We start from the raw sequence: 27,464 nt of genomic DNA on the forward strand, positions 1-27,464 counted from the left end.
ATATCCCATGCTGTTCAGATATTCTAAGTAAGGTAATATCGTGAGAGTCAAAATCGAGCCTGGTGAGAGGGTTACATGTGTACACAAAAATTACATTTAATACAGGGAGCAGTATAGTATGATGGGCTAGTTAGTGAGATAAGCTGCAGTCATTAGATTTTCTTGAATTGTCATTTCATGATGTTATCATGGAGTTTTGTTCATACTTACATGGGCTATTTAAGTGCTATAAGTTCTATCACTTTGGCAACGGAACCAAAAACAGTAACCCTAAAATGTATGCAAGCTGTAGTTTTAACATTTTAATAATACACAAACAATTGTGAAATCTTAGGAAAAATCTAAACACACCAACATGCTCCAACACATTTTGATAAAGGAATCTACCGTTTCAGAACACACTCCGCCTTCCCCACAGACATTGAATTATTAGTGTCAAGTGTGCAGCTCCTTTATTCCTTCATTTGAAAGCAATTTTAATCTGACTGTTCATTTTCCTCTCAGGCTATTCAGGTAGTATCAAGATCTGTGCAGCACCGGCTCTGAACTAGGTTGTGTTCATTAGGGGACGCAACAGAAAACATTTCAAAGCGCTTTGCAACGGAAAACAAAAATGAGCCTTTCGTATTGGACAAGTCCAGGTAGGCCCTCGCCGTTTCAGTTAGTTGTCTTCCATTTGGTGCCTAGTGAACACAACCATGGTATCTGTGTAAAAACAAGCCTGCCTTCCCTGTTTTCTTTTGAGTTGGTCAATGAATGCTGAAGACGCAACATCGCACACTGATGGCAACATTGCATCAATGTTCCAGCAACCATGAGTGTGCCGACTGTGGGAATGGGGGCTCTACTGGGTCTGAGCGGGTTGGTTCTTCCTCTCCTGCCAGTCTTTCTCCCTCAGGCTCAGTTCTGCCTCAGTGAAGGCCGCTGGGCCCCAGTTAGTGATCTTCTGAGGCCCCTTCGATCCTGAGAAAACAAATCAGAAAGTTCATTCACATCAGTGCAGACAAATCAGAACGTTCATTCACATCAGTGCAGACAAATCAGAAAGTTCATTCACATCACTTCAGACAAAGGAAAGGAAATGAGGAGAGGAAGCAATTTTAGATTATTGAGATGCACCCAGAGAGGCCACAGACGGAGAAATAACAAATAGCACAACAGAAAGAGAGGGAAGAATGAATAGAGAGTATTGATTTAAAGGAGGAAAATGTACAGTAATATAGTGTGGTTTTACCTGGTTGAATGAGGTGGACTAACCCCTCATGGTGGGCCACTTTATGTTTCCAGGTCCTGGTGTTCTTCGCTGCATCCTCCAGTTTCTGCACTACCTCCTGTGACAAACAAAGAAAAGACGATGTCCTACTCCTGAACTGAAAAGCTTTTAGAATCTCTGTTCAAAGTACATTTTAGTCCAGAAATGGGCAGTGAATCTTTGTCCGTGAACCATGCCCTAAAACATGTCTCACCTGGTACTGCTCCAGCACCCCCTGCCTCTCATTCTCCAGCTGCTCCAGCTGCAGCATGGCGGCCTGCAGGGCATTCTCCTGGGCTGTTCTCTCCTTCCGCAGCTCCTGCTTCTCCGCCTCCGTCTCAGAGATGGCCCTCTGCTGGTGGAGGTGGATCTGTTCCAGCTCAGCCCGCTTGGCAGCCTCCTCCTCTAGTAACCTGGAGAAACTTACTTTAAGTACAGGGAACAGCCTCCTCCTCTAGTAACCTGGAGAGACATACTTTAAGTACAGGGAACAGCATCCTCCTCTAGTAACCTGGAGAGACATACTTTAAGTACAGGGAACAGCCTCCTCCTCTAGTAACCTGGAGAGATGTACTTTAAGTACATGGAACAGTTAGTTCAGAATGTGTAATATACAAACAAAATATGTTGATCGAAACCAAATGACATTGCACACATATCCACCCAGGAGTACACACACACACATCCCCATTTAGAACACAATGTGAAAAGTGCTGAGCCCAGAGAAGCACAAATGTCAGCACAGAGGAAGGAAGGAAAGGTTTCTGGACTGGAGGGACTGTTGCCTATGTCTATGTACATGCCTTTGTGTGTGTGTGTGTGTGTGTCACCCTCTTCCCTACTGACTCACTCCACTTGTCAGACAATTACAGTGACTCAGTCAGAGAGACAATCAAGTCCATCAATTCATCTCAAGAGTGTGCATGTATCCCTTTCTATGTACAGTATACGCCTGTCTGTGTGTGGAGCACCAACCGGGCCTGGAGCCTGCGGACCGTCTCCTCGTCCTGCCTGGCACGTTTCTCGTCCTCCAGTGCGTCCTCCAGGCGGTGGTACATGTCCTCCAGCTCCCGGACGCGCTGCAGGTACTGCTCCAGCTCACTGGACTTCTGAGCCACCTGCTCCTCCATCTCCTGTCGCACCTGAAGACCGGCGAGAAGACAATGTAGAAAGAGCACTACAGTTCTCTAAAACTAAATCTAGTGGTGCTCTTGGACCTGGGGACCCAATTACTAGCAGTCAGTGCTTAGTAGGTTATAGCACTGATAGATGGGACTGGTTGCTTAGCAACAAAACCAAACGCGTGCGCAACTATGGGGCAAAACAGACATGGTTGGCTTAGACTGTTGACAACATGAACACTATATTTACTCTGCAAAGAGCACTTGTTGTCTCTCAAGTATGTCATTACAGTTGGTTAGCTATCGAATCAGTCAAAACACCTCAAAACAAGACATAGTATCAATAACAAGATACACTACATGACCAAAAGTATGTGGACAACTGCCCGTCAAACATTTCATTTGACGGGTAGGTGTCCACAAAGGGTCCCCCCTTTGCTGATATAACAGGCTCCATTCTTCTGGGAAGGCTTTCCACTAGATGTTGGAACATTGCTGCAGGGACTTGCTTCCATTCAGCCACAGGAGCATTCGTGAGGTTGGGCACTGATGTTGGGCGATTATGCCTGGCTTGCAGTCGGTGTTCCAATTCATCCCAAAGGTGTTCAATGGAGTTAAGGTCAGGGCTCTGTGCAGGCCAGTCAAGTTCTTCCACACGATCTCGACAAACCATTTCTGTATGGACCTCGCTTTGTGCACGGGGGCATTGTCATGCTGAAACAGGAAAGGGCTTTCCCAAACTGTTGCCACAAAGTTGGAAGCACAGAATCGTCTAGAATGTAATTGTATGCTGGTGCGTTAAGATTTCCCTTCACTGGAACTAAGGGGCCTGAACCATAGAAAAACAGCCCCAGACCATTATTTCTCCTCCACCAAACTTTACAGTTGGCACTATGCATTGGGGCAGGTAGCGTTCTCCTGGGATCCGCCAAACCCAGATTCGTCTGTCGGGATTGCCCGATGGTCAAGCGTGACTGATCACTCCAGAGAACATGTTTCCACTGCTCCAGAGTAGAATGGCGGCAAGCTTTACACCACTCCAGACGACGCTTGGCATTGCGCATGGTGATCTTAGGTTTGTGTGCAGCTGCTCGGCCATTTCATGAAACTCCAGACGAATGGTTCTTGTGCTGACGTTGCTTCCAGACGGAGTTTGGAACTCGGTAGTAAGTGTTGCACTTTCGCACTCGGCAGTCCCATTCTGTAAGCTTGTGTGGCCTACCACTTCGCAGCTGAGCCGTTGTTGCTCCTAGACATTTCCACTTCACAATAACAGCACTTACAGTTGACCAGGGCAGAAATTTGACGAACTAACTTGTTGGAAAGGTGGCATCCTATGACAGTGCCACGTTGAAAGTCACTGAGCTCTTCAGTAAGGCCATTCTACTGCCACTGTTTGTCTATGGAGATTGCATGGCACTGTGCTCGATTTTATACTCCTGCCAGCAACGGGTGTGATGGAAATAGCCGAATCCACTAATTTGAAGGGGTGTCCACATACTTTTGATTATATAGTGTACAACGATGCTGAAACGAGCCTCCTACAATTCCCCACATGGCAGCTTCTTGTCATTGTTGCTAGCTATCTGACCATTCAGAATCATAACACCCCATGGCCTTCTGCCTCATCGATGCACGTGCATCATTTTCGTGATGTTGTCAGCCAACTCGTCTATTTAACTCACTTCTTTAATCTAATATGGCTGAACTATCCCTTTAATATCACTCATTTAACCCATTGGATCTTCTCTTTCATATATTTATTGGAGACCCATTGTATCTTAATACCACGCATTTCCTTTTGTATCCTACGGCCACTAACTTCCTACCATTCAGTCCTACCATTCAGGCTATGAAAATGAATAATGTGATGATTGGAAACACTTGCCATCGCTAATGGCAATCTGTAAACATTCCGTTTTTTTTATTTTTATACATATAACAAAGAAAAGAGGAAGCAACCCTTCTGGATACTTCCTGAAACAGAGCAGATATTGGCCTGAGATAATGAAATAATGTGACACCTTATTGAGCTGAGAGAATGAAATAATGTGACACCTTACCAATCTGGACCCTTTTTCTAAAATTAGCCGCCGAAATTGTCGCAACCCCTATTACTAGCCTGATCAACCTCTCTTTTGTAACGTCTGAGATCCCCAGAGATTGGAAAGCTGCCGCGGTCATCCCCCTCTTCAAAGGGGGTGACACTCTAGATCCAAACTGTTACAGACCTATATCCATCCTGCCCTGCCTTTTGAAAAATTATTTGAAAGCCAAGTTAACAAACAGATCACCGACCATTTCGAATCCCACCGTACCTTCTCCGCTCTGCAATCCGGTTTCCGAGCTGGTCATGGGTGCACCTCAGCCACGCTCAAGGTCCTAAACGAAATTATAACCGCGATCGATAAAAGACAGTACTGCGCAGCCGTCTTCATCGACCTGGCCAAGGATTTCGACTCTGTCAACCACCGCATTCTTATTGGCAGACTAAATAGCCTTGGTTTCTCTAATGACTGCCTCGCCTGGTTCACCAACTACTTCTCAGATAGAGTTCAATGTGTCAAACCGGAGGGCCTGTTGTCTGGACCTCTGGCCGTCTCTATGGGGTGCCACAGGGTTCAATTCTCGGGCCGACTCTTTTCTCTGTGTATATCAATGATGTCGCTCTTGCTGCTGGTGACGCTCGGATCCACCTCTATGCGGACGACACCATTTTGTATACATCTGGCCCTTCATTGGACACTGTGGTAACAAACCTCCAAACAAGCTTCAATGCCATACAACACTCCTTCTGTAGCCTCCAACTGCTCTTAAACACTAGTAAAACTAAATGCATGCTCTTCAACCGAACGCTGCTTGCACCCGCCCACCCGACTAGAATCACTACTCTCGGCGGGTCTGACCTAGAGTATGTGGACAACTACAAATACCTAGGTGTCTGGTTAGACTGTAAACTCTACTTCCACACTCACATTAAGCATCTCCAATCAAAAGTTAGATCTAGAATCAACTTCCTATTTCGCAACAAAGCCTCCTTCACTCATGCTGCCAAACATGCCCTCGTAAAACTGACTATCCTACCGATCCTTGACTTCGGCGATGTCATTTACAAAATAGCCTCCAACACTCTACTCAGCAAATTGGATGTAGTCTATCACAGTGCCATCCGTTTTGTCACCAAGGCCCCATATACTACCCACCATTGACCTGTGCGCTCTTGTTGGCTGGCCCTCACTACAAACCCACTGGTAAACTGGCAGTGCCAAACCCACTGGCTCCATGTCATCTATAAATCACTGCTAAGCAAATCCCTGTCTTATCTTAGCTCACTGGTCACCATAGCAACACCCACCCGTAGTCTGCGCTCCAGCAGGTATATCTCACTGGTCATCCCCAAAGCCAACACCTCCTTTGGCCGCCATTCCTTCCAGTTCTCTGCTGCCAATGACTGGAACGAACTGCAAAAATATCTGAAGCTGGAGACCCTTATCTCCCTCACTAACTTTAAGCATCAGTTGTCGGAGCAGCTTACCGATTACTTCACCTGTACACAGCCATTCTGAAATTAGCCCAACCAACTACCTCATCCCCATTTTGTTATTTATTTTGCTAATTTGCACCCCAGTATCTCTATTTGCACATCATCTTTTGCACATCTATCATTCCAGTGTTAGTGCAAAATAGTTACAATTTCGTATTATGGCCTATTTATTGCCTTACCTCCATAACTTACTACATTCGCACACACTGTATATATATATTTTCTGTTGTATTTTTGACTTTATGTTTTGTTTACCCCATATGTAACTCTGTTGTTTTTATCGCACTGCTTTGCTTTATCTTGGCCAGGTCGCAGTTGTAAATGAGAACTTGTTCCCAACTGGCTTACCTGGTTAAATAAAGGTGAAATAAAAAAAAATATATAAAAAAAATTGAGCTGAGAGAAAGAAATGTAACACCTTATTGATGGCAGTCCTATGAACGGAGGATGTAATTTATAAAGTCGGTCAGTAGGATGTATGGACTAAATGTCAGAGGTTATGAGCTTAGGGGCATAAATGGGAGGATAAAAGAACTAGAAAGTTGCAATCATTTTCATGGACCCAAGAATTGACTGAATAAATGAAGAGAAACTGCTGAATGAGCTGAATCAGTGGTTAGGGACAACTTGTACCTACTCCTTGAATTCTCACAGGGTGCAGGACAACTTCTACCTACTCCTTGAAGTCTCACAGGGTGCAGGACAACTAATGAAAAAGTAGCCAACTAAAAGTGTGAGGGGCAATTTTGTTAAAGTCAATTAAGTAGCCGGCCACATAAGGGGTAGTAGTCAGCGGTGGGTGTAGTTTACAGTCTAAACATATTCCCCTTTGACCGCTAAACTGTGAGTAGCTTGTGATATTTTTCAGTAGACCATACAGAGCCATGGTACCGAGTGGTACACAAGGTCAGACCATAGGTTAAACATAGTAAATATTTGTTGACTATAAAGATTAAAACATAATCATAAAGACAATCATAAAGACAAGCAGTATGACTAAGTGAATACGGAGTGTGGTACCGAGTGGTCCACAAGGAGGGAGGCTGAGCCAGAGTCAGGACATGGCTCTTGATTGATTATACTGTTATGCATGAAGCAATGCATTAGGAATGTCTTAAATATATATGGTTGAGAATGGGTTATGGACCTGCCATGTTTAAACCATATTTAAGTATTGATTGATATGTTTTTGAATAAACAGAGCAGAGCCAGGAGATGGCTCTGCTATTTTTTACATGAGAAAGCTTGGTTCTGCCACTATTGTTTTCAAACTGAATAAATAGGAGGAGAAGTCAGATTTCGCCACTATCATAAATGGAGTGGGCGGAGCGTTTAAAAGATGAACGTTTGGAAACAATGGTGGAGGAGCTAAACTGGGAGGGATTAGGCAAAAAGTATGTAAAATGAGCAGGAATGGAAATTGTATATAAACTGAGGGACAAGTATTGGGAGTTAGTTGGTCTGCAGATCAGCTCGGCTTTTGTTGCTTTGTGTAATAGTCTATCTTGATTCTACAAAAACTCTGGAAGAACTTTGATTTTTAATAAGTATAGGGATACATTTCTACGACATAGCTAGGTAGGTACCATATACTCCTTTGACCGCTAAATTGTGAGTAGCTAGGTAGGTACCATTTTCTCCTTTGACCGCTAAATTGTGAGTAGCTAGGTAGGTACCATTTTCTCCTTTGACCGCTAAATTGTGAGTTGCTAGGTAGGTACCATTTTCTCCTTTGACCGCTAAATTGTGAGTAGCTAGGTAGGTACCATTTTCTCCTTTGACCGCTAAATTGTGAGTTGCTAGGTAGGTACCATTTTCTCCCTCTCCAGGTCCATCCTGTAGCGATCCTGTAGTTCAGTCTGGATCTGCAGGCGGCTCCTCTCCTCCTCCGCCGCGTTGGCCGCCGCCTCCTCCAGTTTCTGACCAATAGCAGAGGGGACAGTTGTTACAAAATTGAACATAATTGACGACAGATACACATCATCTTCTCTCCGACAAAGTTGATGGCGTTTCTGAATTTTAAACCACTTCCTGAATTGACTGAATTGAAAGTTAAATCTACACAATGCAATGCATGACCTCAATTCTTAACCTAAGCTAATGGATATGTTGCTTTGTAAACAAAGCAGGTAAAGCTTCTGAACAGTTCCTAAAGAGGAATTGAAAGCACAGCACTGAAGTCTGACATGGCGTCTTCGCAGCCCAAAAAACACCCTTCTTATCAAGATTTTCCAATGTAATCTTGTGCTGACAATACATAGCAAGAAATGTATCTTAATTTAGTGAGTCGTTGGATTAAACCATATTAGGATCAATATGTTGATTGAAACCTCTTTCATATCATTTTTTTCTTTCTGAATTAGCTATTTTTTCCAAACTACTTTTCAAAGGGGCATTATTTAGTTGATACATCCATTTTATGACTTTTAAATTAATTATACGTACACAGTGACTCTTGAAGAAAATAATTTAGATGCCTAATGAGCAGTCCATCAGAACCCAAAATATAGGATTGTTTACAAACAATGGAGTCAAACAATGTAAATGTAAACCAACATTGTGTGTAGACTCAAAAAAATTTTTTGTTAAAACTATAATTTTGATCTCACAGATGGTCAATCCTTGCATCCATAGCTCTGTCTATGAATTTCAGAGTAGTTACATTTCTACAGCCCCATATTTCAGCTGTTTGCCAACACAGTGGCAGGGCTGCTTTGTTGTTTGAACTTCAGATTTCCCCTTGGGTTGTTAATTGGTGATTCATCTCCATTTTACTCTTTCCATGCAGCTGTGCCTTTCTTGTTCGTTACTCACTCACCATGGCAGGTTAGTGTGAAGTGACCAGCCCATCACAGTGGCTATTGTGTACACGTGAACCCAGGGTTAAAGGGTTTTAAGGGGGTTGACCCTCAACATCCATTCCTGTGTGTATCAGAGAGTATGAGAGATGGGGAGTTGTTGCACCTCAATGGGAGATTGTTGTTCATTTATTATGCATCGAGTAGTAGAGGCACAATGAATGTTTAGACAAAGAGAGATTGTTGCCTCAGTAAATCTAATGATTGTCCACGGCAACACTATATGGGTTACATTGGACAATAAAGTTGTATTGTATTGTTGTAGTGTATGTCTCGTGTGAGCTTGTCCAGATGAATTGTCATGAGTCTCATCTATAAGAGCTCAGCTACAATGGGTATTGAAGACAAATACTGTTATTGGAATGTACTGGATTTTAGAGCTCAATCTCTCTTACCAATCTCTACAGCAAATAGAGGGTGTGAATGAAACGTTGTTAGCACTATAACAGTGAAATGAAATGACCACATAAGATAACATTTGTGAATGTTATTTCACTCATAACTGGAACTGCCTTGTTAGTATAATCAGCTCAATAGGATAATATTGCCATTATGTATTCCATGTTTGTCTGCTGATGAGTGAAATGAGGAAACATCTAATTTAAGTGACATTTCATCTGTAATTAGAGACCCCCAACTGACCAGCGATAATTGGATTTAAACTGTGAATAAACTGCATCAGAAGGCCATACTAAAGAACTTAATCAGGATTAAGAGAGGTACTGTAGCTGGAAAAACAAGTTAAGTGAAAGTGACACTGCAGGACAGGGCAAGTTGAGCCGCCTACAAATGTCTGTACTGAATTAAATATTACCACTACCTTTCTAAAACCATATCTATCTTTATTTACCAAACACAATTCAACCCAATCACAACGGCTTTCTTGTCTTTTAATCATTTTAGCATCTTTTAACACAGGCTTAACACCTAACAAACACTTTACTTTTTAATCGCTGGGATATGAGGTAACAACAGGACCTTACATTACACCTGAGAAGCCAACACTTCAATTTGCTCAACTTGTCATTGACTCAAACATTGGCTCAATTTAACCCATGGCCATTGGCTCAACTTACCCCAAGGGAAAATTTTTTACTATATTAGCCCACAGATCTACAAGCATGCACTTTCATGCAAGGTTTAGGACCTCATATTTAAGCTAGAGACCAGCCTGAATTTAAAATTGATTAAATTGTGTGTTGTTGTTTTTTGCTGGCCGACACACAATACCCCACAATGTCAAAGTGGAATTATGTTTTTAGAAACTTTTACAAATTAATTAAATTCAAAGCCGAAATGTCTGAGTCAATAAGTATTCAACCCCTTTGTTATGGCAAGCCTAAATACATTACATTCGGAAAGTATTTAGACCCCTTCCCATTTTTGCACATTTTGTTTCGTTACAGCCTTATTCTAAAATTGATTACATTTTTAAAAAATCCTCAATCTACACACAATACCCCAATGCGAAAACAGGTTTTTAGAAATGTTTGCAAATGTATAAAAATAAAAAAAATGATACCTTATTTACATAAGTATTCAGATCCTTTGCTATGAGACTCAATTGAGCTCAGGTGCATCCTGTTTCCATTCATCATCCTTGAGATGTTTCTACAACTTGATTGGAGTCCACCTGTGGTGAATTCAATTGATTGGACATGATTTGGAAACGCACACACCTGTCTATATAAGGTCCCACAGTTGACAGTGCATGTCCTCCTGTAGCTCAGTTGGTAGAGCATGGAGCTTGCAATGCCAGGGTTGTGGGTTAGTTTCCCACGGGGGGCCAGTATGAAAAAATGTATGCACTCACTAACTGTAAGTCGCTCTGGATAAGAGCGTCTGCTAAATGACTAAAATGTCAATGTAAAAATGTCAGAGCAAAAACCAAGCCATGAGGTCGAAGGAATTGTCCGTAGAGCTCCGAGACAGGATTGTGTCGAGGCACGTATATGGGGAAGGGTACCAATACATTTCTGCAGCATTGAAGGTCCCCAAGAACACAGTGGCCTCCATCTTTCTTAAATGGAAGAAGTTTGGAACCACCAAGACTCTTCCTAGAGCTGGCTGTCCGGCCAAACTGAGCAATCGGGGGAGAAGGGCCTTGATTAGGGAGGTGACCAAGAACCCGATGGTCACTCTGAAAGAGCTCCAGAGTTCCTCTGTGGAGATGGGAGAACCTTCCAGAAGGACAACCATCTCTGCAGCACTCCACCAATCAGGCCTTTATGGTAGAGTGGCCAGACGGAAGCCACTCCTCAGTAAAAGGCACATGACAGCCCGCTTAGAGTTTGCCAAAAGGCACCTAAAGAACTCTCAAACCATGAGAAACAAGATTCTCTGGTCTGATGAAACCAAGATTGAACTCGTTGGCCTGAATGCCAAGTGTCACGTCTGGAGGAAACCTGGCACAATCCCTACGGTGCATGGTGGTGGCAGCATCATGCTATGGGGATTTTTTTCAGCGGCAGGGACTGGGAGACTAGTCAGGGTTGAGGGAAATATGAACAGAGCAAAGTACAGAGAGATCCTTGACGAAACCCTGCTCTGGACCGGACTGGGGCAAAGGTTCACCTTCCAACAGAACAACGACCCTAAGCACACAGCCGCGACAACGCAGGAGTGGCTTCGGGACAAGTCTCTGAATGTCCTTGAGTGGCCCAACCGGACCCAACCAGAGCTCGGACTTGAACCCAATAGAACATCTCTGGAAAGACCCTGAAAATCTGGACGCTCCCCATCCAACCTGACAGAGCTTGACAGGATCTGCAGAGAAGAATGGGAGAAACTCCCCAAATACAGGTGTGCCAAGCTTGTAGCGTCATACCCAAGAAGACCCGAGGCTGTAATCGCTGCCAAAGTTGCTTCAACAAAGTACTGAGTAAATGGTCTGAATGCTTATGTAAATGTAATATTTTCGTTTTTTATTTTTTTAAATGTGCAAACGTTTCTAAAAACCTGTTTTTGCTTTGTCATTATGGGGTATTGTGTGTAGATTGATGAGAAAAAAATATTTTATCAATTTTAGAATAAGGCTGTTATGTAACAAAATGTGGAAAAAGTCAAGGGGTCTGAATACTTTCCGAATGCACTGTAAGTTCAGGAGTACAAATGTGCTTAACAAGTCCCATAATAAATGGCATGGACTCGCGCTATGTACAATAATAGTGTTTAACATGATTTTTGAATCTACCTCATCTCTGTACCCCACACATACAATTATCTGTAAAGGTCCCTCAGTCAAGCAGTGAATTTCAAACACAGATTTAACCACAAAGACCAGGGAGGTTTTCCAATGCCTCACAAAGAAGGGCACCTATTGGTAGATGGGTAAACGTTTAAAAAAAGCAGACATTGAATATCCTTTTGAGCATGGTGAAGTTATTCATTACACTTTGGATGGTGAATCAATACACTCAGTCACTAGAAAGAGACCGGTGTCCTTCCCAACTCAGTTGTCGGAGAGGAAGGAAACCGCTAAGGGATTTCACCATGTGGCCAATGGTGACCTTAAAACAGTTACAGAATTGAATGGCTGTGATAGGAGAAAACTGAGTATGGATCAACAACATTGTAGATACACCACATTACTAACCTAATTGACAGAGTGAATAAAACATATTCCAAAACAAGCATCCTGTTTGCAACAAGGCACTAAGTAAATATTGCAAAAAATGTGGCAAAGCAATTAATGTTTTGTCCTGAATACAAAGTGTTATGTTTGGGGCAAATCCAATACAACACATTACTGAGTACCACTCTCCATATTTTCAAGCATAGTGGTGGCTGCTTCATGTTATGGGTATGCTTGTAATAGTTAAGAACTGGGGAGTTTTTCAGGATATAAAAGAAACGGAATGGCGCTAAGCACAGGCAAAATCCTAGAGGAAAACTTGGTTCAGTCTGCTTTGCACCAGACACTGGGAGATTTAATTCACCTTTCAGCAGGACAACAACATAAAACACACAGCCAAATCTACACTGGAGTTGCTTACCAAAAAGACAGTGAATGTTCCTGAGTGCCCGAGTTACAGTTTTGACTTAAATCTACTTGAAAATCTATGGCAGGACCTGAAAATGGTTGTCTAGCAATGATCAACAACCAACTTGACAGAGCTTGAAGATTTTTTAAAAGAAAAATGTGCAAATGTTGCACAATCCAGGTGTGGAACGCTCTTAGAGATTTATCCAGAAAGACTCACAGCTATAATCGCTGCCAAAGGTGCTTCTACAAAGTCTTGACTCAGGGGTGTGAATACTTATGTATGTAAATGAGATATTTCTGTATTTCAGTTTTAATACATTTGCAAAAACAGGTTTTCACTTTGTCATTATGTGGTATTATGTGTAGATGGATGAGGAAAAAATATTTAACCATTTCGAATTCAGGCTGTAACACAACAAAATGTGGAATAAGTCAAGGGGTATGAATACTTTCTGAAGGCACTGTATAGAACAATCTTAAAATGATCTACTTTGGTTTATATACAAGCTTCATGAAACCTCTAACAACTTAATTTGACTTGGTGGAAAATCGTTTTTTGGGGCCTCCCGAGTGACGAAGCGGTCTAAGGCACTGCATCGCAGTGCTAGAGGCGTCACTACAGACCCGGGTTCGATCCCGGGCTTTGTCACAACCGGCTGTGATCGGGAGTCCCATAGGGCGGCGCACAATTGGCCCAGCGTCGTCCGGGTTAGGGGAGGGTTTGGCCGGGGGGGGCTTTACTTGGCTCATTGCGCTCTAGCAACTCCTTGTGGCAGGCCGGGCACCTGCAGGCTCACCTCTATCGTCAGTTGAAGTGCGTTTCCTCCGACACATTGGTGCGGGCAGGTGTTAAGAAGCGCAGTTTGGCGGGTCATGTTTCGGAGGACGCATGACTCGACCTTCGCCTCCTGAGCACCTTGAGGAGTTGCAGCGATGAGAAGAGATCAAAATTGTGGAGAAAAGGGGGCTAAAATAGTCCTTCACAGACTCCATGAAATGATGACCTCTTCCTAACTACAGTGGGGGAAAAAAGTATTTAGTCAGCCACCAATTGTGCAAGTTCTCCCACTTAAAAAGATGAGAGAGGCCTGTAATTTTCATCATAGGTACACGTCAACTATGACAGACAAAATGAGAATTTTTATGAATTTATTTGCAAATTATGGTGGAAAATAAGTATTTGGTCAATAACAAAAGTTTCTCAATACTTTCTTATATACCCTTTGTTGGCAATGACACAGGTCAAACGTTTTCTGTAAGTCTTCACAAGGTTTTCATACACTGTTGCTGGTATTTTGGCCCATTCCTCCATGCAGATCTCCTCTAGAGCAGTGATGTTTTGGGGCTGTCACTGGGCAACACGGACTTTCAACTCCCTCCAAAGATTTTCTATGGGGTTGAGATCTGGAGACTGGCTAGGCCACTCCAGGACCTTGAAATGCTTCTTACGAAGCCACTCCTTCGATACCCGGGCGGTGTGTTTGGGATCATTGTCATGCTGAAAGACCCAGCCACGTTTCATCTTCAATGCCCTTGCTGATGGAAGGAGGTTTTCACTCAAAATCTCACGATACATGGCCCCATTCATTCTTTCCTTTACACGGAGCAGTCGTCCTGGTCCCTTTGCAGAAAAACAGCCCCAAAGCATGATGTTTCCACCCCCATGCTTCACAGTAGGTATGGTGTTCTTTGGATGCAACTCAGCATTCTTTGTCCTCCAAACACGACGAGTTGAGTTTTTACCAAAACGTTCTATTTTGGTTTCATCTGACCATATGACATTCTCCCAATCCTCTTCTGGATCATCCAAATGCACTCTAGCAAACTTCAGACGGGCCTGGACATGTACTGGCTTAAGCAGGGGGACACGTCTGGCACTGCAGGATTTGAGTCCCTGGCGGCGTAGTGTGTTACTGATGGTAGGCTTTGTTACTTTGGTCCCAGCTCTCTGCAGGTCATTCACTAGGTCCCCCCCGTGTGGTTCTGGGATTTTTGCTCACCGTTCTTGTGATCATTTTGACCCCACGGGGTGAGATCTTGCATGGAGCCCCAGATCGAGGGAGATTATCAGTGGTCTTGTATGTCTTCCATTTCCTAATAATTGCTCCCACAGTTGATTTCTTCAAACCAAGCTGCTTACCTATTGCAGATTCAGTCTTCCCAGCCTGGTGCAGGTCTACAATTTTGTTTCTGGTGTCCTTTGACAGCTCTTTGGTCTTGGCCATAGTGGAGTTTGTAGTGTGACTGTTTTGAGGTTGTGGACAGGTGTCTTTTATACTGATAACAAGTTCAAACAGGTGCCATTAATACAGGTAACGAGTGGAGGACAGAGGAGCCTCTTAAAGAAGAAGTTACAGGTCTGTGAGAGCCAGAAATATTGCTTGTTTGTAGGTGACCAAATACTTATTTTCCACCATAATTTGCAAATAAATTCATTAAAAATCTTTTTTTTTTCTCTCCATTTGTCTGTCAAAGTTGACGTGTACCTATGATGAAGATTACAGACCTCTCTCATCTTTTTAAGTGGGAGAACTTGCACAATTGGTGGCTGACTAAATACTTTTTTCCCCCACTGTATTTGGTAAAATTATACATTTGGTGTATGGTTTCCAAGAAACAAGGGTGGCTCAACTTACCCCACTCTCCCCTACTGTTAGTATAACCATGTTAGTGCTGTTTTCAGTGAATTTATGTAAATCATGAAGCTCAACTGCATTTCTTGCATTGCAGGAAAATTCTCAGCAACAAAAGAGTGATCAAATTAAGATCCTACATCTGTAGAGAGAACACTTTTTCTCTCTGCCTCCCCACTTTCCACTTTTTTCCCACTGTTTTGGGTGATTCAGCAAACATCCTCATGACTTCCAGTTAGTCTAACAGCACTGACAATCCTAGACTAAGAACCATGGGGGATGGATTCTAATGGCGCTAGTATCATTTTCCCACTACCTTACTGTGCTGGCTTGGATGTTTTCTCTTCACATTGTCTTTTTCACATTGTGGATGCATAACTAGGTCAGCACAGTGTAGCTCAGCTCAGTAGTGTGAAAAGGGCATAGTAGCAAAGGGAGGACTTTGACCGTTGTGAGTGGGCTGGCTGGGCTCACCTTCCTCATGGCCTCCAGTTGGTGCTGCTTGTTCTCGTTGGCCATCTGCAGCTCTCTCATCCTAAGCTCCAGCTCCTCCTGCTCCGCTTGCTGTTTCTGCCTCAACTCCCGCCGCTTCTGACGGGACTCGCAGTGCGGCGCCGACCGTCCCAGCTTCAGCAGACTGATGCACATCTGGATGGCTGAGATGGAGAGGAGACACACCAGACAGGGGTCAGTACCAAGGCTGGGCCATGTTCAGTCTAGGCAAACGTTGTGGAATGTTGCAGATAGAAATGTGATGAGTAAAGCTGATAGGATTCCTTATTCTACATGTCAGAGAGGCATGTCTATTCTACATAACATATTTCTATCTGAACATTCCACAACGTTGTGCTCTGCTGAACACGCCCCTGTACTTATACGTCTCAACAAAGTCTAGATCGTCCAGTCCATGCTTTCCATAATACCGAAAGGAGATAAATTGCATGGTGAGAGAATTGTGAACTACAAGAGTTACATTACACAACAACAGGATTTGAAGTGCAAAAACAATATACTTTTTTTAATCTAATACGGTATGAGCTATGTATGAGTCATTTAATTTCTGATTAAATATGAATTCAATATGTCCACTTCGTACCCTGAATCCATTCCTGTTTCCTCTTCTTATCTGACGCGTTGATCTCATAGCTTTTGTCAGAGCATTTGATGTAGAACAGGCACTTCTTTCCTTCCTTATCCGGTAACGACTGCAAAGACAATTTCATTACATCTTTTCACTATTTCACCAACGTACACTGAGTATACAAAACATTAGGAACACCAGCTCTTTCCATGACATAGACTATCCAGGTGAAAGCGATGATCCCTTATTGATGTCACATGTTAAATCCACTTCAATCAGTGTAGATGAAGGGGAGGAGACTGATTAAAGAAGGATTTTTAAGCATTGAGACAATTGTGTATGTGTGCCATTCAGAGGGTGAATGGGCAAGACAAAATATTAATGTGCCTTTTGAACAGGGTATGGTAGTAGGTGCCAGGCGCACCAGTTTGAGTGTGTCAAGAACTGCAATGCTGCAAGGTTTTTCACTCTCAACAGTTGCCCGTGTGTATCAAGAATGGTCCAGCACCTAAAGGACATCCAGCCAACTTGACACAACTGTGGGAAGCATTGGAGTCAACATGGGCCAGCATCCCTGTGGAACGCTTTCGACACCTTGTAGAGTCTATGCCCTGACAAATTGAGGCTGTTCTGAAGGCAAAAGGGGGTGCAACTCAATATTAGGAAGGCGTTTCTAATGTTTTGTACACTCAGTGTATATTTAAGCAATAATGCACGAGGGGGTGTGGTATATGGCTAATATACCACAGCTAAGGGCTGTTCTTAGGCACGATGCGGAGTCCCTGGACACAGCCCTTAGCCGTGGTATATTGGCCATATATCACAAACCCCCAAGGTGCCTTATTGCTATTATAAACTGGTTACCAATGTAATTAGAGCAGTAAAAATACATGTTTTGTCATACCCATGGTATACGGTCTGATATACCACGGCTGTCAGCCAATCAGCATTCAGGGCTTGAACCACCCAGTGTATCTTACTAGTTAGGTTAATGTGTAACATTAATGTATGAGCCTTGTTTGTTGTTGTTTAGTGTTCCTTGCCTCGACAGAGCAATTTCCATTCAGCACAATGTCGCCCTTCTTCTCGGCCAGGTTCTCGCTCACGTAGTAGGAAATGGAGTTTGGCCTCAGGAGGAACCAGCGCTCTGTCCAGTTTTTCCTCTTGTGGCCCTTTTTCATCATGTAGCCCTGCAACAAGAGAATACAGGAGGCTCAGACAGTTGTATGTTTCTGTCTTTTTTTTACATCTGTCTGTTTGTGTTAATAGCTGTGTTGAGCTACTTGGACGGCTCCTGTCAGTTTAACTGCTTACTTGACCACTGCACAGCCAACAGGATGAGTTTGTGGTGTTGCATATGAGATTCTAATCATCAATATTGATGTGGTCCCTATAACATGGCTCCCTACTGCACTCCACTGACCATTGCTCTGGTGTTTGGTGTTTAAAAGCTAACTCCATGCTATAGTTTTGCTAGTATGTAACACGGGTCAATGCTATCAATCAACCATGGTCACATGGAGGACGGTAGTGTGCTTGATGTCAACATATATGGAGATATAAATGGCTCTGATGCCAACCTGTTTGAATATGTCAAGGATGAGCTCGTGGAAGACCTCGGTGATACCCATGGAGAGGGTCTGGCAGTCCATGCCCTTGCTGAAGGTGCCCGTGCCCACCAGGGTGATGAGCTCCCAGACACTCAGACACTGCTGCTTGATGCTCAGCTCTAGCTTGTAGTCCTCAAAGCGCTCCTCCACCCAACTGCCACCCATGGCCTCCGTCAGCTTGCGCAGGAAGTACTCAATCTGAAGGGAGGCGGTGAAGAGACACAGGTGAGTACACAGACAGGTTAGTGTACACGCACACCAACATTTAAAAAAATACCCATACTACCTTTTGAAGTGACACAATCTGTATGTTACAGTACATGTGTTTATGTGGAATAATAAAAGGGAGTACTAACCTCACAGCAATAATTATATGAAACTACACATAGTTTCCATTAATAACCTTATAATAAATCCTGCCGTGTTGTAATTTAACAGCAAGCTGCTAACTTCCTTTTCTGTGAGAGCTGTTGGGCAATGGTGAGAGTGTTTCTCCAAAGTAGTACGAAAAGTGTACCAGTGGATCTGAACAATCCTTCTTTACCTATAACCTACTCCCTTCTTATGTATTCCATTGTGACAGAGGTAGAGGTATCGTTGATACGGAACACGAAAACAATGTTATATCATGAGTTTCAGACTGATTAGCTTTACAACTGATTACTGATCTGTTAATGATCAACCTAAACTTTGCACAAAGTCGGGTTTGTGTTGGGGCTAAATGTGCCAGCATCAGAACCCAGTTCATGTTCATTAGGGCACTCGACGGAAACGTTTTAAAACCTTTAACAACAGAAAATGGAAACGAGTGTTTCTTATTGGATGGTCCCTGCCTGTTTCAGTCCATTGTCCTCTGTTTGGTGCCCAATGAACACAACCCCGTCCAATCTCACCTCCTCATTGACGATGGCCAGTGGGTATTTGTCTTCAGATAGGAAGTTGAAGATGCACCAGATCTTGAAAGCGTCTTCGTCCGAGATAAGGAGGTGGGTTCTGTTGAGGTTCTTCCGGGCGCACAGGGTCCAGCACATTCTGTTAAAGTCCTGCCGGTCAAAGTTGTCCTGGACCTGCAATCAGGAACATTATTCTCAAGTCACGTCACTTGGCTGGAGACCGGCATTTTTCGTATGAGAAAAACACAACAACAAGCTGACTGTACTAAGGACCTCTTCTCTTTATACTACAGTTAAGGTTTAAAATGGCACGGAAGATCATACAGTCAGTGTCGGTTTGACTAACACACAAATCAAACCAAATTAATAGGACAGAATGAAAGGAGAAACGTCGTTTTTGGTAAACAGCTGAGGGATGGGGCTGAAGAAATGTAACGACTCAAATAGAGTTATCGATGCTAGGATTAACTATCAATGAAATCAAAATGAAATCAACCCATGCTTGGATTCTGTTTACCTGGCCACTGTTTCAAATGCTACTTTTTTTGGCATTTGTGGCACAAATCCAATGCAAGTCAATGGTACATTTATTAGCATTTTCTCGCTAAAGTATCAATAAATTGATTGTGTAACTCAATTATGTTATTTGGATATGAAGCTCAAAAAAGCGAATATAGGTACAATTGACTTGCATTGGATTTGTGCCACAAATGCTAAAAAGTTAGCATTTGAATCTGTGGCCAGGTAAACAAAAACAAAAAAGCATGGGTTTCTGTCATATCTTGTCCATAGACCACTTACAGGGTAAGGAAACCAATGTCATTTTCTAATTTCGGTGAACGATCCCTTTAACATTTAGAGGGGGGGATTCTATTTGTTTTATCACTTATTAGCAGGAACAGCACCATCTAGTGGTCAGATCCTGGTAATATCAGGACGTAGGATGGGACATAAACCTAACTTCAATTACTAATTTCTCTGAACAGGGGAAAAAACAACACCACATTCACTGAGAATTTATTCCATTGGATGACGGAAACAATACTCCCGAGCTGCAGCTCTATACTACTTGTCAAACAGAGAACTCCTACTGTATACTTGTTGTTGGGGTATATTTGGCGTGAGGTCCGTGGGTGGTGGATTTGGCTTGGGGGTCCGTGGGTGGCTTGACCATTTCTTTGGAATGTCTTACTCATTGTTAGAATATTTGTATTTCAAATCGGATGTTATGTAGTATTTCTACTGAATATTAATGAATCCTATAATTGAAAATGGCCAATTTGGGTGCAATAAATTTTCTTAAATTTCTCAGAGATTAAATTATATTTCAACAAAATGTTGAAGGAATGCTAATTGTATCTATTTCAAAAACGATTACAGAACAATCTGAGATGGTGGGTGTCATGGCTTGCTGAAATGACATGGAACGACACTTAGCTGTTTAGATGCATGACTCAACTCAGCTAAACCACAAGAGAGATAGACCTGATACTGATTATCAGCAATCTACAAATAGCAAGATGTGCATAAACAGAGAAACAGACTATTGAAACACAAACAGTATGTGTATTATGGTCAGGAGACATCTTTAGGAGTGTTTAAAACACACATCTAACTACACCCTAATCTGAATGAAAGACTAAAATGACCACAAACAAAAAGCTGAAAATGCTCCTCCCATATGAAAAAGAATCATGAAAAGCAAATAAGAATATTTTATGGCAGAATAAGATTAAAAGCTAATAAGTATCTGGTAAGATTTTGTATGTTATATGTTAGTAGTGTATGTGTGTTAACTTATGTAATATGACATACACAAGTCACTACATGATTGTGGTGAATTTCTTACAAAGATATGGTATTTGAGACAAAATATGAGTCATCTATGAGTTTTGTGTGTATGTTCTGTGTATGTTCTGACATTGTAACCTCTACAAAATAAATATTTTCCTTATAGGTTTCACATTGTTTATATACAGTGCATTCGGAAAGTATTCAGACCCCTTGAGTTTTTCCACATGTTACGTTACAGCCTTATTCTAAAATTGATTAAATCGTTTTCCCCCCTCATTAATCTACACACAATACCCCATAATGACAAAGCAAAAACAGGTTTTTAGAAATGTTTGCAAACGCTACAAGTTTGGCACACCTGTATTTTGGAAGTTTCTCCTATTCTTCTCTGCAGATCATCTCAAGCTGTCAGGTTGGATGGGGAGCGTCGCTGCACAGCTATTTTCAGGTCTCTCCAGAGATGTTTGATCGGGTTCAAGTCCGGGCTCTGGCTGTGCCACTCAAGGATATTCAGAGACTTGTCCCGAAGGCACTCCTGCATTGTCTTGGCTGTATGCTTAAGGTCGTTGTCCTGTTGGAAGGTGAACCATCGCCCCAGTCTGAGGTCCTGAGAGCTCTGGAGCAGGTTTTCATCAAGGATCTCTCTACTTTACTCTCTGAACAGGGGAAAAAACAACTTTCCCTCAATCCTGACTAGTCTCCCAGTCCCTGCCGCTGAAAAACATCCCCACAGCATGATGCTGCCACCACCATGCTTCACCGTAGGGATGGTGCCAGGTTTCCTCCAGATGTGACTCTTGGCATTCAGGCCAAAGAGTTTGATCTTGGTTTCATCAGACCAGAGAATCTTGTTTCTCATGGTCTGTGTCCTTTAGGTGCCTTTTGGCAAAATCCAAGCGGGCTGTCGTGCGCCTTTTATTGAAGAGTGGCTTCCGTCTGGCCACTCTACCATAAAGGCCTGGAGCTCTGTCAGAGCTCTGTCAGAATGACCATCGGGTTCTTGGTCACGTCGCTGACCAAGGCCCTTCTCCCCCGATTGCTCAGTTTGGCCGGGCGGCCAGCTCTAGGAAGAGTCTTGGTAGTTCCAAACTTCTTCCATTTAAGAATGATGGAGGCCACTGTGTTCTTGGGGACCTTAAATGCTGCAGAAATGTTTTGGTACCCTTCTCCAGATCTGTGCCTCGACACAATCCTGTCTCGGAGCTCTACGGACAATTCCTTCAACCTCATGGCTTGGTCTCAAGGATGATCAATGGAAACAGGATGCACCTGAGCTCAATTTCGAGTCTCATAGCAAAGGGTCTGAATACTGTTTCTGTTTTTTTTTTTTTTTTTATACATTTGCAAACATTTCTAAAAACCTGTTTTCGCTTTGTCATTATGGGGTATTGTGTGTAGATTGATGAGGAAAATTGATTTAATCAATTTTAGAATAAGGCTGTAACGTAACAAAATGTGGAAAAATGTAAGGGGTCTGAATACTTTCCGAATGTACTGTTAGTCAACATATACAAAAACATGACAATTACTATAAGAAAAGTACAATATTTGTATATACACTGAACAAAACTAAACGCAACATGCACCTGCGTTACTGTTCATATAAGGAAATAAGTCAATTTAAATAAATGAGGCCCTAATCTATGGATTTCACATGACTGGGAATACAGATATGCATCTGTTGGTCACAGATACCTTTAAAAAGAAGGTAGTGGCGTGGATCAGAAAACCAGTCAGTATCTGGTGTGACTCATGCAGCATGACACATCTCCTTTGCATAGAGTTGATCAGGCTGTTAATTGTGACCTGTGGAATGTTGTCCAACTCCTCTTCAATGGCTGTGCGAAGTTGCTGGATATTGTGGATATTGGGGGGTGAACTGGAACACACTGTTGTGTACGTCGATCCAGAGCGTCCCAAACATGCTCAATGGGTGACATGTCTGGTGAGTATGCAGGCCATGGAAGAACTGGGACATTTTTCGCTTCCAGGAATTATGTACAGATCCTTGCAACATGGGGCCGTGCATTATCATGCTGAAACATGAAGGGATGGCGGTGGATGAATGGCACAACAATGGGCCTCAAGATCTCGTCACAGTATCTCTGTGCATTCAAATTGCCATCGATAAAATGCAATTGTGTTCGTTGTCCGTAGATTATGCCTGCCCATACCGTAACGCCACCATGGGGCACTCTGTTCACAATGTTGACATCAGCAAACCGCACGCCCACATGACGCCATACACGCTGTCTGCCATCTGCCCGGTACAGCTGAAACCGGGATTCATCCGTGAAGAGCACACTTCTCCAGCATGCCAGTGGCCATCGAAGGTGAGCATTTGCCCACTGAAGTTGGTTACAACGTGGAACTGCAGTCATGTCAAGACCCTGGTGAGGACGACAAGCACGCAGATGAGCTTCCCTGAGACGGTTTCTAACAGTTTGTGCAGAAATACTTTGGTTGCGCAAACCCACAGTTTCTGGGTGGCTGGTCTCAGATGATCCTGCAGATGAAGAAGCTGGATGTGGAGGCTGGCGTGACTGGAGTAGTTACACATGGTCTGCGGTTGTGAGGCCGGTTGGACGTACTGCCAAGTTCTCTAAAACGACGTTGATAGTGAAATTAACATTAAATTATCTGGCAACAGCTCTGGTGGACATTCCTGCTGTCAGCATGCCAATTGCACGCTCCCTCAAAACTTGGAGACATCTGTGGCATTGTGTTGTGTCACAAAACTGTGCATTTTAGGATGGCCTTTTATTGTCCCCAGCACAAGGTGCACCTGTGTAATGATCATGCTGTTTAATCAGCATCTTTATAATCCATCCACCTGACAGGTGTGGAATATCTTGGCAAATGAGAAATGCTCACTAACAGGGATGGAAACATTTGTGCACAAAATTTGAGATAAATGTCTGGGATATTTTATTTCAGCTCATGAATCATGGGACCAACACTTTACATGTTGCCTTTATATTTTTGTTCAGTGTACGTTTTAATTTTCAGATATGAGTTTCATGGTTAAGGCTGGGCAGCACCTCCTACTGGAATAAATACAGTTGATTTATCTACAGGTCACCCATCCAGCCTTTGGTCTCCCATACTGTGCAGTCAGGTGGAACAGAGTGAATAGGCATTTTAACGTCATAGATTTAGCCGGTGGTAACTTGTGGAATAGACTCGAATGCGGTTTTAACCAATCAGCATTCAGGATTAGACCCACCCGTTGTATAAATCCACAATAATAAAATTACATATATCCAAAATAATAGCTTACATTGCTATCATTATTGAGTAATCTGTTCGATGTGTCTCTAATTTTCCTCTCCCTCACAAGGTGGTGGGGGAATATTTTACAATAGGGCTGTTCAGTTAGAATTATGTACGATAAACATGACTCTTTAAGATGAAGAATGGGCTTAATGTCAGGTCTATTCATAACATTTCTCACTGCAACGTTCCACACAGTTTGCCTATTGAACGTGGCCCAGGTAAGAATCAGGTCATTGAACTAACACCAGCAGACACTATTTATAGAACTGTGGTTTGTTTTGGATGAGTCAAAGACTGCACTGTAAAGATAACTCAAGGGAAACGTAATTTCACAATAACACCAACTCAAGGGAAACGTAATTTCACAATAACACCAACTCAAGGGAAACGTAATTTCACAACACCAGCGAGGTAAGCAGAAAGAGGGAGGAGCAGTAGAAGTGAGATTGTTATGAAATAGCAGCTCTCTCTTTGCCCTCACGATGTTGTGTCATGGTCATCTCGTTCTCGCTCCGTACTAGCTGGTCCAGACTGATCTCTCTCTCTCTTTCTTCCTCCTCCCTCCCTCCCTCTCCACACCTCAACAATGGGGGCCTTGTCACGTCCCCTCCAGCACCCAGCCCTGCCTCTCCACTGCAGATACACATGCTCATCAGCATTCTTTGCAGTGGAATGTCCTAACAAGTTTACAAACAGTCTTATCACTGTCCTTGGCCCTCCAGGAGACTGAAACGTCCTACCATCAAATTGTCACATCACACAGAGATGCCTGTTGTTACTGTTTAGCGAGGGCAGAGGACAGGTGACGGATATCAACAGTAATTGTGAAATTACAAACAAGGTAGAATATGATATAGAGCATGTGTCTTGAAATGTGTTGAGGTTTAGGCAAGACTAAGACGGATAGAGGGGTTGAACTAGCAAGACATGAAATGAGGAAATAATTCATCCACAGCAGCCTTAAAATGTTAACTAAATTAAGGTCACATGTTCACAGCCTTGAACTATTTGGGTGCTCTGGTGTTTGTGTAGCATTGCTTTCTTTTGTTCCCCTTCTGACAAAAGGGGAACAAATGAAGCTCCCAATTAACAATGCATTCCAGGCTCTATAGGGTCAGTTGGCGAGGAGGAATGATGTGCTGAATGATGGAACAGTCAGCGATGGACTTGATTGTCTCTCCAGCTGAGTCACCATAATTGTCTAACAAGTGTAGTCACTCAGTGAGGAAGAGGGTGACTGACACACACACACAGGACTGTTAGGGTGGAGTTTCCCTGGGGAGTGGGGGTGGTGCCCCTGACCTGTATGGTAGGGTCATATCCACATGGGTGGGGAGACTTGACATTTGTCCATGATGTCATATCTAGGTTCCTGAAACCTTTTTGTAATACTAGAGGAATGAGAGCTTGAGGAAGTGACAGGAGAGGATATATCAACACGTCAGAGAATAGAATGGGCTGATGTACTGGAAGGTGGGTTGTAAAATCCCTTGTCATCTATTTCCTCGTGTGTGTCATAGGAAGCACTTGAGCAGTAAATATCTGCCTTCAAATGGAAATCCCAGATTATGAAATGCACAACAAGTTCAAAATGGGTTGTTCTCAGGAACATTTTTAAACGTTAACCGAAAACAATCTATTTTTAAACTGTCGATGATGACAATAAATGCTGTAGTAATTCTTTAGAACAACACACAAGAATTCTGTGACATGAAAAACAACAAGTATGAAAACAACAAGTATGCCAAACATTTACGATAAAACATCTCATGAAATAAAGTGTAACTCTGTGACATTTCACAAGAATTAGCATACAAATTCTCATCATGGTAACCTTTTAATATAATCAACAACTACAAAACTGTCACAGAAGCACCCCTCTTTGAAATGAACAAATGTGTCTTGCTGTAGTAATTATTTCTGACACCACTGAAGAATTCCAGTCACCATAGTAAGCCTTTATGACAGCAGAAAGAATGTCCAAATGTCACCACAGTGACATTGTAAGTTTACACACAAATTCCATTCTTTCACTATGGTAAACCTTTATGACACCAGCAGAAAGCGCCAAACTTGTTTTGCTAACCCTTTATGACGTTACACAATAATTCTCACCCTTATGACAGTGGCAAAGGAATGCCTATGTGTCACCATGGTATCCATGTTGTGATATTGGAAAAGGAATCCTTTACTCTCAATCTAATGACCAATTCTGACCAACAATAGAATCCCTAGCGTTCACTGAAGTCAAGGTTGAAGATGACAAACTAAAACAATGTGATTCTAACCTTGTCATCTTCCTCCTAGACTTCAGTGACCCTTTATCACATCAACAGAAGGAAGACAAAACAGTAAAACAGCAGTGAATGACTGAGTGAGTGAGTGACTGATTGATTGACTGAGGGGCATAGATACTCTAAGTTGTACTATGTTGGGCTCACCTTGTCCAAAATGAACTTGTTCAAGTAGGGCATGTAGCCCTGAGTAGAGACAGGGCCTTCGTCGTCATGTTTGAAGTGCTCCTCAAGGGCCACTGGGTCATGGGGGATCCTCATCACAGTGCACAAGTTATGAGAGAGCACCTGCAAAGAGGAAAACCCCACTTCTTATCAGGACTTCACAGTTCACACACAGCCGATAGTTATATTAAATGCAGCAACAATGCCCAAATAGCATGTATCTCTACTTACTGAAGACGTTGAACACATCAGTCACTGGAAAGGGTTCTAGGCAACTACACCAGGGGTTCCCAAACCTTTTCACTCCGGCCCCCCTTCTCTCAACAATGTAATTATTATTCTAATTATGGTCTAAAATAAACAAAATATTCTGACAATCACTTAATGTCAACAGGTGTGCCATAACAAACAAGAGGTTCCCTTTAACCATCCACAAGTAGTTTACATAAACCCCTGAAGTCTGACATGCACCTGGTCTGCGCTGTAATAATAGGAAGGCAAACAATGATTTGGGCTAAAATGACTTGACATTTTAGTCAGAGCGACTTACAGTTAGTGAGTGCATCCCCCCCGTGGGAAACGAACCCACAATCCTGGCGTTGCAAGCGCCATGCTCTACAGGGGACAATTCCAAATGCATCCTCTATTACTAATAAGTGTCCAACCAAAATCAGGTGCTCTTCACTTTGATGCCAACCTCTTTTCAAGACGCTCAAAAGGTTTCTGCGTGACATTATTTAATAAAGTTAACGACGTGCCTCGGGTTTCATTGACAATCACATTCTCTAGGTAAGTATAATTCCATACCTTTAACTGTGATTTGGACACTTTCCCGCTTTTGTCCACGTCCAACGATGTGAAAGCATGCCATATTGCCTTTAAAAGTTCGTCTCGTAGTGCCATTGCGCTTGCTTGACTAGAAGTAGTTCGTGTATGGGAACGTTTCTCTCATACTAGG

At 42.8% G+C, this 27,464-nt stretch overlaps 1 protein-coding gene across 2 annotated transcripts; it reads right to left on the bottom strand.

Annotated features, from left to right (window-relative positions):
- Positions 1–27,448, bottom strand: LOC121540725 (switch-associated protein 70). 2 transcript variants are annotated; one of them, XM_041849775.2, is made up of 12 exons: positions 27,314–27,448; positions 26,489–26,629; positions 18,978–19,151; positions 18,055–18,282; positions 17,518–17,664; positions 16,490–16,598; positions 15,868–16,049; positions 7,729–7,836; positions 2,228–2,394; positions 1,467–1,665; positions 1,235–1,331; positions 1–963 (listed from the first exon to the last, which is right to left on the bottom strand). In XM_041849775.2, exons 1-12 carry the CDS (start codon positions 27,407–27,409, stop codon positions 845–847), a joined length of 1,767 nt encoding a protein of 588 aa, XP_041705709.1. In that variant the 5' UTR covers positions 27,410–27,448; the 3' UTR covers positions 1–844. The 2 variants fall into 2 exon arrangements, with proteins under 2 accessions (XP_041705709.1, XP_041705710.1); XM_041849776.2 differs by lacking the exon at positions 27,314–27,448 and adding an exon at positions 26,738–26,832.
- Positions 27,449–27,464: the final 16 nt, after the last annotated feature.

The sequence above is a fragment of the Coregonus clupeaformis genome, chromosome 26 (genome assembly GCF_020615455.1).
Source record: "Coregonus clupeaformis isolate EN_2021a chromosome 26, ASM2061545v1, whole genome shotgun sequence".
In the NCBI taxonomy this organism is placed as follows: domain Eukaryota; kingdom Metazoa; phylum Chordata; class Actinopteri; order Salmoniformes; family Salmonidae; genus Coregonus; species Coregonus clupeaformis.